Raw genomic sequence first — 14,577 nt, 5'->3', positions numbered from 1 at the left:
AATGAAGACACAAGGGTGCCCGTCTTGTGAAAGGATCCCTCCTAAACCTTCGTTACTGGCGTCCGTTGTCAACGTAAATGTTTTTGTGTAGTCGGGATATTTTAGTACCGGTGCTTGGCATAATCTTTCTTTTAACGTATCGAAGCTGAGTTGTGTTCTGTCGGTCCAGTGGAATAGCGTGTCCTTTTTCGTGAGGTCCGTAAGGGGTTTTGCTAGCTTTGAAAAGTTACGAATAAATTTTCTGTAATAACCTGCTAGCCCGAGGAAAGATTTTACTTCTGTTGGGTTCTTAGGTTGTCTAAAGTTTTTTACTGCTTCTATTTTCTTCGGATTGGGTTTTACTCCCTCACTTGTTACGGTATGTCCGAGGTATTCCAATTCGGGCTTTAAAAATTCGCACTTATCTGGCTGTAGTTTCAGCCCCAATTCCCTAAGTCTTTGTAAAACGATAGCTAGGTTTTGGTTGTCTTCTTCTATCGATTGACCAAAAATAATAATATCGTTTAGGCCACACACCACGGACAGGATGGCACCCAGATGTCTGCATATGCTTGGCGCGCACCCTCAATAGTCTTAAGTGCCCACCAGGGGGCCTTGGCATTTTTATAGTCAAGGTCCTTCGGACCAAGCGAGTATTTCCTGTCTTAAATTTCCCTTTACGTTTATTGTCTACCACGTGTTAGCTTAGAAAGTTGGTTTTCTCCACATCTGGTATGTTCCGTTGGCAACTTTCTCGCGAGGGCGGCTAAAACCCTTCCTGGTCCACCAACCGTCCTATTATCCAATCGGAGATGGTGTCTACTGCCCTCACTTCCTTAACCAAAATTGTCATCAACAAATCCGATAGTCCCGTGTCCTTAGACACACCCACCCCTAGCTTTCCTCAGACACAGTATCGTCAGTAAAACTTCACTTATTCTGTATCCTTAGAATAGTCAACATATCTATGTCGGTCTCTTATAAGTCGCGTACTTAATGTATTGTTGTAACTAAGTCTTACATAACGTGGTTGGAGTGAATTGTGATTTATGTTAATTCAGTGCGTGTTACATTGTGATTGGTGAATTCATAATAAAGGCTGATTAAAACCAAGTAAATAGTTGTGTTACGACTCGACTATATTTTATTTTCACCGACCAACCCAAAAATTACGTGACACTCTCGTCGATACATTGTATATGATCCGACGGGCAGATAGGGCGGTCTGCCTGCGACACTGTAGGGCCGCGAGCGACGGTTAGAAAATACAGCCTGTGGTAAGCCTCGTGGCGTAACACAGATTTTACGTTAATTTTATTCGAAAGATTTAGATCAAATTTTTCCTTCGAAGAAGATTTTTCTGTCTTCAAAAGCGATTTTCCATCATTAATCGAAATATCATTTTTGCAATGGCTTGCTAGTGGGATTACGTGTTAAAACGTTCAGCTTTAAAGAGGATTATCTCCATCTCGGCGAGACTAGGCTCTCTAAAAATTGATGAATCCTGTACAGACAATATCTATAGTAAGCAACGCGTCGTCAAAACTTCAAAATATTATTACCCCGCTTTTACGTCGTAGATGTCGACAAAAATATTAATGAGATTTCCTAAGATAATCTCATACTTATTTGTATCGTTAATTCAATCGATTAAGGAACAAGTGGTGAAGAACTATTAGCAGAATCCAGGGAAGGTTTTACTGGCAAGTTTTATTACAAAACATCTAAGAACGATTTACATCATAATAAAAATAATCGCGCTATCTCGTCGCGTGACATGCGCACGAGGTCTCTGCGATTGCTAATCGATCTACAAATACACGTACATATGTACAAAACTCGTGGCCATACACCACGTTGTCCATATTATTTTCATCTCGTTAATATATTTTGTATATTTATGATGTTATTATTTTACTAGTATAACGATTATTGCACTATATTCTATAAGATGGAGCTTTTGTACGAACAATTTCAGGAACTTTTATAACAAAGGAAAGTACTAATTTTTAACATTAACTACCCACGACAATTTACGACAATTACTTTAAGCTACGTTCTTACTCTAATTTTTATTCGCTCGCCTAATGATTGAATTTTTAATCAATCATTGTTGATGAAAAATTGCGATGATAATTGCATTGCGGATCTTTATGCAAATGCATATTTTCGTGGATACAATAATACAATTGAAAGATTTGATACAATCGAAAGGACTTGGGCAAAAGTATGTTTCTATCCATTAAATATCATCGATAGTGCTGTACTTTTGGATATTTTACAAAATTTTGCGTCATACGCATTCTATAAATTTTCGTATCTTCGAATCACCCATAATTGCATAAAAATCCGCTGTTTTGTGATAATGAATATTAATGACGGTGGAATTTAAGATTCCTGGATTCAATAACTTGTCTTACTCTAATACATGTATTGCACGTTTTTGGAAGACTAAAGATTCTTTGCTCGAGATCAACGCGACAAATATTGTACTTCGTGGTGAACGTTTCGCTACAGCCTTTCGACCTCTGTGATCGAGTTTTCGCTTTTCCTCGATTTTATACTCGATCTCCGTAGCATGCTACTCCTTAAAGGTTCACCGCGAAGCGACGCTCTCATCGAATTCCTCGCACTGCATCTAGAAAATGATCGGAACATGGCGACCGGTGGTGTCTCCTCGTCCTCGCGTTTCCTGTCAAAACATTGCGTTTAAAAATATTGAATCCAATCGCTTAAAGATTTGAATAACTTCCCAACTCGATCCTTCTCTTCTGTTCAAAAGATTTAAAAAGCATTTGAAGAAAGAAGATAGTCCAGTTTTCTTTTGAGAGATTTAACAGATTTTAAGAAGAAAGTAATACGAAAGCATACGAAGATGTAGATCTAACAGAATCTTGAACTTCGAGCTTGAAGATCTGTGAATATCTTTGAAAAAAGGAGACCGAAAGTTCCTTTATGTGATTTTACCTTCCGATACAAGGTACATCCCACATCTTCTGATCTTTTCCAAAATCTTCGCTGTCCTGCAGCGTCTGCGGAAGATCCTTATTCAATGTTTCCGGCAAAAAGAGAGTCAGAAGACCGCCCATAATTCCGAGTGTGCCCAGCACAAGAAGAGGTAGGAACGAGGACACAACATTGAGATAGACTACGAAGGGTGCGAGGATACTAGCAACGTATCCCATTATATGTATCAAAGCTACACCCTGAGCTCTAACCACAGTTGGTAATACTTCAGCCGCATATTGGAGACCGATATTGTATGAAATGTTTATCCAAAATCTACCGAGAATTGCCAGAGAAGCTGTATATATACCTGAAAAAAAATTTTAGCATTAGTTTTTAATTCTAATTTTTCATGAAATAATTTTAGAAAATTTTAAGGAATAAAAAGGGAAGAAATTATTTTATCTGTCTGTAATTTGTCTGGTTGTCTGCAATAGTTGATACAAGCATTTGCTAAGCTTAATATAAGCGTGCTTAGCTCTAAGCTAAGCACAAGCAATAAACTTCTTATCTATAAAACGTTAATCTAGCCAATTTGAATCTAAGGGATTGTATTATGGATTACGGCTACTGAAAGCCATATAGCACTGCTGGAGCGCTGAAGCCCATCATTTTGAGGACTATTGCCAACGCCCTTTGATATATGCGGAAATACGAAGCGATCTTATGATCAAAGCAGTAGAAGGGGAAATAAAATATCTATACAACGGATACATGATAGGGCTTGGAAACTATTCTAGCAATGTAGCAAATAATCTACAAGCATTTGCATGTTATAAATATTCCAAAATATACATTTTCTTCCTTTCAAAAAGCACAATGTTATACGAATGAAAAATATTCGTCTGATTAAGTCAGAATTATCGACTTAGGTTATTTAGAAGATTGATCAGTAATATAGAAGGGTGAATATATAAAAACGAAATGTACGAACTATTGGAAACGGCAGAAGCCCAGATGCTGAAGATACCAGAAATGACGAGGGAACCACACGCCAGCCATCTTCTGCCCCATCGATCAAGAACGAGCGTGAAGAACGTGTCAGCAGGCAGCTCGGTTGCTGCAGCAATCGTGAACGTAATAAACACGTCCAGGCCTAAATTATCGACGTTTCGTACGTGACCATCGAACACCAAAGAAATCGCCATCCTATATTTCGTAAAACAATTTCATATGATAAAGAAAAGCACGCTATCATATTTCATGTGAGAAGCAAATTCCTTGCTTCAGAAATGAAGTATTTTTAGACAAAAGATATAAAACTGTTCGTGAGATTTTTACAAGATACAATTCCGATTTTACGTCAATCTATTTGATATCTGTTTAATAGCGATACGAACCAAATAACAATAAATAGAATCGTGATATTCCGTAGTCGTGGCGTTCTAAATAGATCCAACACGGAGTACGTTTTGTCTGCTTCCTCCTCTTTGCAGATTCTGGCACAGGTTTCCTGTTATTAGCAAATTTTTAACTAGTTAATGTCGTTTGTCTGTTTTTCTTACAAATTTATGTGAATCTGTTATGTGTACAAAGATTACGATAAAATCCGGAAGAAAGTTTATGTTATATTTGTATGAGACAATCCTTTCGAAATAGTTTACTTGGACGTTCGCAAATTTTTTCATTTTACTTTATAAAACATCAAACCTCTAAAAGTCGATCATCTCCTTATATCGTACATTAATGTTAATATTGCCATGATCTATTCAGACTGAGCAGTTTCCAAATGTTTAATCTATTTGTATAAAAATTTTCAAAGATAAAAACAATATACAAATTCAATAAATAACATTACAGAAATAGACAATAACAGACAATAACAGAAATTGACAGCAATTTATCGCTGGCAATTTAGGTGATGAATAAGATATAAAATTACTAGGTTGTAAACAAATTTTCATTACGTAAAAGACCCAATTAGACTTCTATTCAAAGAAAATGATTATATGATATGCTTAAAGGCATATAAATTGGTATCTATAGAACGCACATAAAGCAGGAAAGATCATAAAAGTAGAAAATACGGAAAAGATTGCGGTAATCGGTTTATTTACCCGGAATCGTCTATAGATGTCATCGGGCACCTTGGTGCCGTTGATTCGCTCGAATTTACCAAGGATTTTAATGGCCCTGTCTATCTGACCTTGGCTGACCAGCCATCGAGCGCTTTCCGGTATCAACCATGGCGTACCTACGGCTAGAACAAGAGGAACTGAGGTGACAATACAGGTCATCCTCCAGTCGGCCAAATAATAGGCGATCCAGGGTAGAATGCAAGTTGCAAATGTGAAGAATATTGCGATCGACATATTCGCCACGAATGTCCTCCACTTTGGTCCAACGTATTCTAATACTGGAATAAAAAACATAATATTTAGAAGAATCATCTGTGAAAGAAATATTCTGTGAATAAAGAATGGAACAATATATTAGGTTGTCGCAGAAATTTCTTTCGTCTCGTAAGGAGATAATAGACGCATACTATTTTTTGTTTTATATTATTTTATTGAATTATATTCATTGGGACAAAATAGATCATACGTAATTCAATAAAATAATATAAAACGAAAGAAACTTTTGGGGCAACTTAACGCAATATGAAGAAGAAAAATTTGAGTTACAAATATATAAAAAGTAGATATACAATATATAGATTAATTTAACAAACGTGTTTAGTTCTACGATTAAATCGTGTTTAGATCTAATAACAAGGACTTTAATAATTTCCCGATGATTGTTCAAGCCCATTTAAATTTCCGTAAGTGTTTCGATACTTATCGACAAGAATACGTTTCTATTTACGAATTATACAGGGTGGTTGGTAACTGGTGGTACACGCGGAAAGGGGATGATTCTACGTGAAAAAAGAAGTCGAAAATATAGAATAAAAATTTTTCGTTTGAGGCTTTGTTTTCGAGAAAATCGACTTTGAATTTTCGCTCGGTACGCGTGCACTTTATCACGTCTCGTTATAACGGATCTCACTGTAGATCGTTGTCTCAATTGACGTTATTTTTAAAATTTTTTAAATTTTTAAATTTTTAAATTTTTAAATTTTTAAATTTTTAAATTTTTAAATTTTTAAATTTTTAAATTTTTAAATTTTTATTCTATATTTTCGACTTCTTTTTTCGCGTAGAATCACCCCCTTTCCGCTTGTACCACCAGTTACCAATCACCCTGTATTTCTTAAAGATACAAAAGGTAGAATCACGCGTAACTAGCAATATCATAAATTAACTGTGAATAAACGGATCGTTAGAGTCAAAGGATCATTTACATAATTCAAACACGAGCGTGTGTTACCTTGTTAAGCTATTTATGGTAGATATTGAAAGATCGATAAGCCTGAGATACATATTTATGTCGAAACGAACATTCTCTACGGAAAGTCGAGTCTAATTCGATGAAAACAATTGACTTCCTGAACGAACATATCGATATATATCCACAGTGTAATGACAAGTAAATATTACTCTATTTTCGTACAAGAAAACAGATTAAAACGATGAGAACTTATCTTGAACAATTGAACTGACCTTCGCGATGAATGAATCTCGCAATTTCACGAATACGTAGACGAAATTAATGTCTGGTGCGTATACGTCCAATAAATTAGAAACGCAAGGTTGTAACTCTTTAATCGCATAACAGGACAAGATGCAATAAACACGTGGAAATATATCATAGTGAACAACGTCTATTTGTAGTTGCCGCAAAATAGGGAGTACTTGCTCTTAATGAAGCAACCGTGTTAGCCACTTAATAGTGGCTTGCTTCTAATCCGGAATCACCTTCAATTAGTTGTAACTAGTGGCTTCCTGATAATTACCGCTCAGTGGTTGTTTCTTATTTTTTTTTGCTTTATTATAATTGCGATGCTCGAACCATGTTTACCATGGAACTCGCTTCCTTATTTAAAATCACTTTGTACCATTGATTTTTACTTTTCATGCTTCATAATGAACCAATTTATAATTCATAATAAACCAAAATGACGAACGTTCGTTTAAATCACGAGTTTCAGATATTTCTATTCTCTAAAATTACCTGAATTAATTTTTATTAAATAAAATAGCTATAGGATAATTCCACAAATCAGATATTTTGAGCAGATATCTCGGAATTTCCTGTTTAATTCGCCGTAAATTTTCCCAATACGCTCTGGACCTCCTACATATATATAACGTGTCTATATATAACTGTTAATTCATCATTTTCTCGTAATCCTAACAAACAATGCTTAAAAACTTTAACTACATTTTGGATTATTATCTCGCACGAATAAATTTTAAGCTATTAATCGCTTTCCTGAAAATCTGTGTTGGTTATCAGCTTCGGTACGAGACCATCGAGTAACTCCGGTACGCATGAATGGAAATAATCTCCCAGTTATATCCAAATGTTTAATAATTTTCTACATAAAAATTTAATGAAAAATAAGAATAGAAGAACCTCGCATTACAAAAATCAACTTCCATGAAATCTAAATATTATTTATGCTGTCTGTAATTTTCAACATCTTCTTTCGCAAATCATCATCACCATCATCATCATCACCATTGCGACAGCCATTCTAAAATATATGTATCATTAATTTAATAGAAAATAAGAGTAGAAGAACCTCACGTTATAAAAATCAATATTCATAAAACCAACAAAATATCGTTTTTAAATATATGTATCATTCAGTTTGTATTGCCTTTACAACGCGTAGATAGGGCGAGGAGATCTCTTCTGAAGACGAGATATTATTCTCATAGAAAGGATACAGAAAGGAGAAGAAGACGTAAAGAAGCTTCTCTGAGACCACTCGTTTCATCACTTCGCCTCTCAAGGTTTACTGCCTTTAACATTACATTATTCGCGCAGAAAAAGTATTCGCTTTTCTCCCAGCTGTTTCCGTCACCCTGTAATTTCATATCGTGTTACCGTTCGATCAAAAGCGACAACTCATTTATTGTAAACGAAGATTCCGTGCGGCACAGTTAGCAAAGATAAATTACAGACGATCGTATTAATAATAATCTGACCGATATCTCGCAATGCGACCAATCGATAAACGCGAGCACCGTCCAATGCAAGGACGTTGTTAACGTTTCGAAACTGATTAACGTTCGTTCTCTTCTTTCTTTTCTTTCGTTTCTTCCTTCTCGCCTGTTGGCTCGTAAAAGTATCTTAGCATTTATAGACATTTTTTATTTATTTATATTTATTATATATGATGGTATCATAATTAGTACAACAAAGTATTATTACGTTTCTGTTATATATTCATGAATATATTGGAATTTCATTAGGATCGTAATAAAGTCATATAATAATTATATCGAATATGACGTCAGAATTATAAATACGGTTATTATAATGCAGAGTTTCAATTAAGTAAATTTAAAAATCTATATACAAGATACAAAATTATTTAGCGTAATTATATATTTCACAGTAATTACAAAAATATTTAATTATAAAAATAGTCAAACATTTATTATATTAATAAATCCCGATATTTGATAACCATTTATTACATGTTTAAGATAACTATTTATGCTGTATATTTGTACTAAATAAATGTTTGCATTAAATATCTCGTAACTTCTATGTGCATCTTCAGAAATGCTTCAAACTTTACCAATATAATCATTACAATGCTAATGAAATTTCAGAATGTTTTATATAACACATATTCTACATACATATAAATTTTCTGTGGCAAATATGTAAATGCTTTTATAAACTACTAGGTTTATACGCTTTGCAGTCTCATATTTTCCTCCCACTGTTAGCATTATCTGCAGTTTGTATGTGAGTTGTATGAAGTTGATCGAATTCTACGCTTTCAACGAGTTGGTTGAGTGAGGTTCTGCTTGAATAAGTTATAAATCCTGGCAGGAAGAAAGGCACGTGTTATTGATATCGACTGGTTAGCTGGAATGTTGAATAGGAATTTAAAGAACCAACTCAAACTTTATCGATAATAAAATATGGAAAATATGACTGCAAATAATACGTGAAAAATAATGGAAATATTCTGTAGGATATTTGAATGTTTATTAGAGAATTTTAATAATAATATGGAACATAAAGAAGAAAGAAATTCGATGATACTAAATAATGATGATACTGAAAATTTCAGTGATTTTTATTAATATAAAATTAACATTAATATAAATAAAAACAAAATCTACTATAAATGATATAGACGAACTTTTTAACTAAATATCGTTAGAAAGAAAAGTGACACAAGTATACATACGAAACAATACAAAAAATCCGCATCTATCTAGAGAAATTTGTTATGAATTTCAAAGTCTGTATAAATACGTATACTAATACATAAAGCTTCTAAAGCTCTAAAGTTTTAATGTTTAAAAAAAAGTACAAAAATATTTCTATTAAAATATATATGATATTTTCCACGGTATTTTCTACGCAGTTTCTACAATTAAGGATTTCCTCGTTCCCATCGATTTTTCTCTAGTTGTGAGACCCTCGGATAATCACGTCCCTTTCATTTTATCTTCGCTACGCTCGATTATAAATACGGAACTGAATATAGAATTATTTGCAACTCAATGAATCCGATGATGTAATTTGTTACGCGCTCGAAACGAATTAGTATCACTTATCTTAGTTTCAATCAATACCTCACTTTCTCAAGTCATTGATTAAAATACGATTTACACTCGTACAGATCGAGCCTTCCTTCTCAATATTTCCGTCGAATATTCGTGATCAATCGTTTAATCGACCTTGATAATTAGAATAGAAATAAGAAAATTCGAACGCCAAATCATTAACGAACCAGCCACTTGCTCACGAATCTCGTCAACTTGGCCTTGTTTTGTCGAACAAATTGTAAATTTTTCCAACCTCGGCTTGAGTCATCGATTCAGGGTTAATGCACGCCACCTGAGTTTCTTTGGTCTCGATTTTCACAATTGGAATGCTGTCTGCAGGACAAACTTGCTATTCGATCAAGAAAACTCGTTTCAATGACTCGTCTGATGAACTTTCAATCAGCGTTCTTACGTTTCAACAGAGTCTCTTCAAAAGTTTCAATCAGGGTCTTAACGCTGTACTTTCAGGGTATAAAATATCTTTCAAGACAGAGACTAGTCTAGATTTTCTCTTCAGTATATTGATATTAGAACAATAACTGGAAAATATATTTCTACAGTATTATAATTGAAATTTTTTCATGTAGAGTTATAATAAAATTTTGTATTATAAATTGCCTGTATTATGGATATCAGACAATGAATTCAGCATGAATTATATCGATCTTATATTAAACAATTTATTAGAATTTTCAATGGAATATTTAAAATGTTACTTGATTGTTTTATATTATTATGTGATATTTTTACGAATTTTAAATAAGTTTGCTAGAAGAAGATGTTCATTTTAATTAAAACCATATACATGTATGTATGTATATATATACATAGATTTATAGTTGTGGAAGCGTTCGTTGTAGAACCATTCATTCGTTACCTTCGCTTTCCGTTGGGAAGTGAAAATTTATGAAAACCCTGGTATGCTATAGTTGTCCAGAAATGAAAAGCAATTTTGAACAACTAATCCTTTGTAATGAGAATATTGTCTCGTTAAAAGAGAAAACAAAATTAATACATAACTGATCGCGAGTATAGAGGGAAAATATTAGTATAGAAAATGATTGCGAACTAACTACCTTTAAATATTATAAATATTCAATGGTATATATAAATCCAAATATCTTAAAGTTTCATATTTTTATCTTGCATGAAATTCTTATAAAACAGGAAAATTAATTTTTCTCTGTCTCTCTCCCTCTCTTTGATATAAACGCCGCAGTTAAAAAATAAATATGTATGCCCTCATGTATATTCATATGTATTTAAGCATCTTTCTTCGTAACTTTGAATGGTTTTCAATTTCATTTAAATTGTTGCATGGCAACGTGAGTTCTGTTGCAAAATTCATATACTTGTAGAAACGTCAGTCGTAAATCAAGCATAACAACAGTTTTACAGTATGTTGTAGAGATTACTTTGTTATTTAAACTTAGAGATCTTCCTGCTTACAGTAATTACAAAAAGTAACTGTACACCATCGTATTTAGAACAGCATTTATATATATACCAATTAATTAAGACTAAGTCTTAAGATAAGACTGATTAAAATATTAGCTTTCGTATCATTTGTAATACTTTCATACATGCTTATAAATAATTAATGCTATCAAAATGAAACGTAAAAACTGATTTAAAAAAAAGGAAGAGAGACGCTTCATTGGGAAATAAGGATACATACGTACAAGTACTTTTTGTAGCCACTGTGTGGCTTTCAAACTCAATTCCAGGGCAAAAAAGAAATTATTGAAAAACGGTTACCTAATATGTACATCATAGTGAAGCAATTATCAAAGGCGAATCCAACGAAAAAACGACACAAAGTGAACTGCCAGAAGCTACCCGTGAACGCAGTAGCCACCCCAGCGAGAAATCCCATTAAATTAACTCCGAGCAAAGCTGGTATTCTTCCATATTGATCAGCAACCCATCCAAAAATTAATCCTCCGAAGATAGCGCCGATGAAGAAGATACTTTGAGCTATGGTTGGCAATGTATCATACTGACAAACCCATCCCAGCTGCAACAGAAAACTACAGTCGAATGATTTACTTCTGATCACGATCAGCATCACGGAAATCTTATAGCAATTTCAACGCCTCGATTAAACGAATTTTCGATCAAAGTTTCGAAATTCCTAATGATCTGTCCTTTTTTCTTTGCCTTTGAGGAAAAAAGAAGGAGAAGCTTAAGACCCTGCGCGTTCTCGCGTCCTTCTTCTGGATGCTTCCTACCCCTCGATGAATAATTCTCCTCCTGACGAGCGACGCAAAGTTCATGGAAATCCACTGGAGCAAAAAGTCTTGCAATTTATGTCGAACAAATCTGCGTGTTCGCGCTGTTGCTCGTTATAACGTTTTATTAAAGTTTCTTTTCAATCCGATATTTTCATTTTCAGTTTTATCGCAACCTAGTTTTATCAGCTTTCATAATTCGAAATTTTTTATCCTTTTTTTTTCTTTAAGTATTTTTATAAATATTTATTCGATTGTATTTTATTTGGCAATGTAACGCTTGAATTTAGAATGTACTCTGTAATTTCACTACATGCACTAATTATTACTGCAATATGTACTAGTAATTCTGTTACGTACTATAATTTTCCTCTGTGGAAATCGACATTGTTAATTTTCCCACTTCTGAACTATCGATCTTTCCACAAACGTTTATTCGACCCTTTTCATCGTTCTTCTTTCTTTCCAAAAATTGTACACTACGCTTATTTTTTATCGAAATAGATCATGCAAATAATCGAATACGACATACACAGTATAAAGGGATTGATTGATAGGAACAGATAAAATATTCAAAAAGCAGGAAATTACAAGTCGAACATTTTCTGTCACCTCGGATGCCACAGACGCATAAGGGACGGTGGTATAATTAAATTCCCATCCTTGTTGGCAATCTTTCGTTGGCCACGATGGGTCCGGTACGTGGCTTCCATTTAGCAAAATTTCCGTGTAATTTACATCGTACATGTTGCATCTCGAGTAACCTTCGCGGTTGACTGGTATCGCCAGCGACAGCCTGAAACGAAGGAGAAGATAACGTAGATTGGTTCACGGTCTTCGATGCCGATGGACGTTCCGACAAGCGAGTAATTAACGTTCTATTTGAAACTCGACAAAAAACATTGGGAATCTCGAGTATTTGTTGAGCTAATAATATTGATTGTTAAAGTCGAGTCTGATAAAACGTATTTGATTGGAATTTCATTTAAAGCGAAGAAAGTTATTTTCAATTGTAGCTGGATGTACGTTAATTGCTGTTTTCCTGTCTTTACAAATTACTCATTCCTTTGTTTCATCAGCCTTTTCGATTATTATTGTCGAGTATTGTCTCGTGGTTATTATCTCAACGCTTTTATCGTGTCAATTTATTGCGTTGTGTTCATACGGGTTTGTAGAATATATAATAAACAATGCAATGAGAAATGAAAATGAGAAAATTTTGAAGAATTATTAAATTAGGTAAATTGAAGGGAAAGAAGTTCTGTGAAGGAACTGGATTGGATCTAAACAGATAATAAAGAAAGATGATCCAAGATTTGCGACCTCCGACGCATGTCGAAAACACTTACTCATTAATAACGAATGTCATTAAGATAATTCAGTGACGGTAATTGCGTCTGTTATTCTGATGAATGTTACATAACGAGATAGGAAGTCGATGTCATGATGACTGGCGCTGTCTGAATCAAATCAACCCTATTCACAACCAGATAATACCGTCAAACGATGTTTACATTATTATAATATGAAATCCAATTTGAAGGCTTCGTGAATTTCTATTATCTTTCAATGAAATTATGAAATAATGGCGCAATTTAATGATAAAGATTATTATTATTTCATTAGGCTTGCTGTATAATTTGCTAGATTGTCTTCAACCAGATAAATATATCAATAATTTTGGCAATGGCTATCATCACATGCTTTATCGAAAGAGAGAACATTGGTTCTCTTTGATTTTCGATCGTTGAATCGTCGAAAGAAAACTTCGCAGCTCAGAGAAAGTTCTCCTACAAACACGTACATAGCATAAAAATCGGTAACACGCGGAAGTTCTACAGGAAAAAAATTAAAAAGACTTGCTGAGCAAGGCAAGAATTTTCCAATAGAAGGTGAGCATAATAATAAATAACACTTGCACGGATGCTTGCGGAAGAGTCGTTGACTATATTAAACTAATACTAATTATGAAACAATGTAACAGTAACGGTACTAGTCGTAATTAACATACATCGTTAACATTATCGTGATATCGAAATTTCTTCCCACAAGATCACCGATTAATTGCATCGATTTGCGAAATTCTTAGTGTTCGATGATTATCATAGTCGAGGAAAGGTATTTACAAGATATTAACATCCGCATCTAATCACATCTCGTAGCATCGCGACTTATCACGCGTATCGCCTAACCTTTACATGAATATTGAACGAACGAACACTTCGAACGCATTATGCAAGTGTACGTTACGTTTTTCATTCGCCGGTAAAAGCTTTCAAAAACGAGTTAATGAGCGAATGATACGTGGCATGCGCGAAAGAAACGAATGCTTGCCCATAGAATAGCTGAAAATGATTCGAAAAGTATACTAGCAAAATAACAATAGATTCAGATGATAACTGACCAGTCGACCAGGATTAGTCACAGCCTTTTAACAATTCTATCGATTTTTTGCTACTATTATACTTATTTACTCCAAAGCTAAGATCCTACCTAGGCTAAACTAAACGTTAACTATGACCCACAGTTGGAAAATGCACTTATCTTATACGTAATCATTTATCAATTACTGAGTTCGTTAAGTTCTATTTTTGTTTGCTGAAAGGAAAAAATCTTCCATTAATTAATCATCGCTATATCGTTGTTTGCTATTGTCTTTCGTCCGATCGACAATCATTTACCCATTCCATCGTTGTAGAACTCTTCATTTCTGGTTCCCATAATCTGGTATTTAACAT

The 14,577-nt window shown here is 34.1% G+C and overlaps 1 protein-coding gene across 1 annotated transcript; it reads right to left on the bottom strand.

The window, feature by feature from the left end:
* Positions 1-1,873: 1,873 nt before the first annotated feature.
* Positions 1,874-14,577, bottom strand: LOC117240834 (organic cation transporter protein-like). The gene is made up of 8 exons (XM_033506862.1): positions 14,521-14,577; positions 12,452-12,667; positions 11,367-11,625; positions 5,043-5,341; positions 4,326-4,438; positions 3,920-4,134; positions 2,947-3,295; positions 1,874-2,671 (listed from the first exon to the last, which is right to left on the bottom strand). Exons 1-8 carry the CDS (start codon positions 14,575-14,577, stop codon positions 2,491-2,493), a joined length of 1,689 nt encoding a protein of 562 aa, XP_033362753.1. The 3' UTR covers positions 1,874-2,490.

The sequence above is a fragment of the Bombus vosnesenskii genome, unplaced genomic scaffold (genome assembly GCF_011952255.1).
Source record: "Bombus vosnesenskii isolate JDL3184/JDL3185 unplaced genomic scaffold, Bvos_JDL3184-5_v1.1 scf7180000014974, whole genome shotgun sequence".
Taxonomy (NCBI): domain Eukaryota; kingdom Metazoa; phylum Arthropoda; class Insecta; order Hymenoptera; family Apidae; genus Bombus; species Bombus vosnesenskii.
The sequence above is the reverse complement of the archived record's forward strand: the minus strand, read 5'-3'. Positions and strand labels throughout refer to the sequence as shown.

Bases quoted from the DNA above. Each gene is read 5' to 3' on its own strand.
- LOC117240834 (XM_033506862.1), bottom strand. From the start codon at position 14,577: ATGTTAAATACCAGATTATGGGAACCAGAAATGAAGAGTTCTACAACG. The intron at 4,439-5,042 runs GTAAATAAACCG...TGCTAATAACAG, and splicing joins ACATCTATAGACGATTCCGG to GAAACCTGTGCCAGAATCTG. The intron at 3,296-3,919 runs GTTCGTACATTT...ATTTTTTTTCAG, and splicing joins GGCTTCTGCCGTTTCCAATA to GTATATATACAGCTTCTCTG.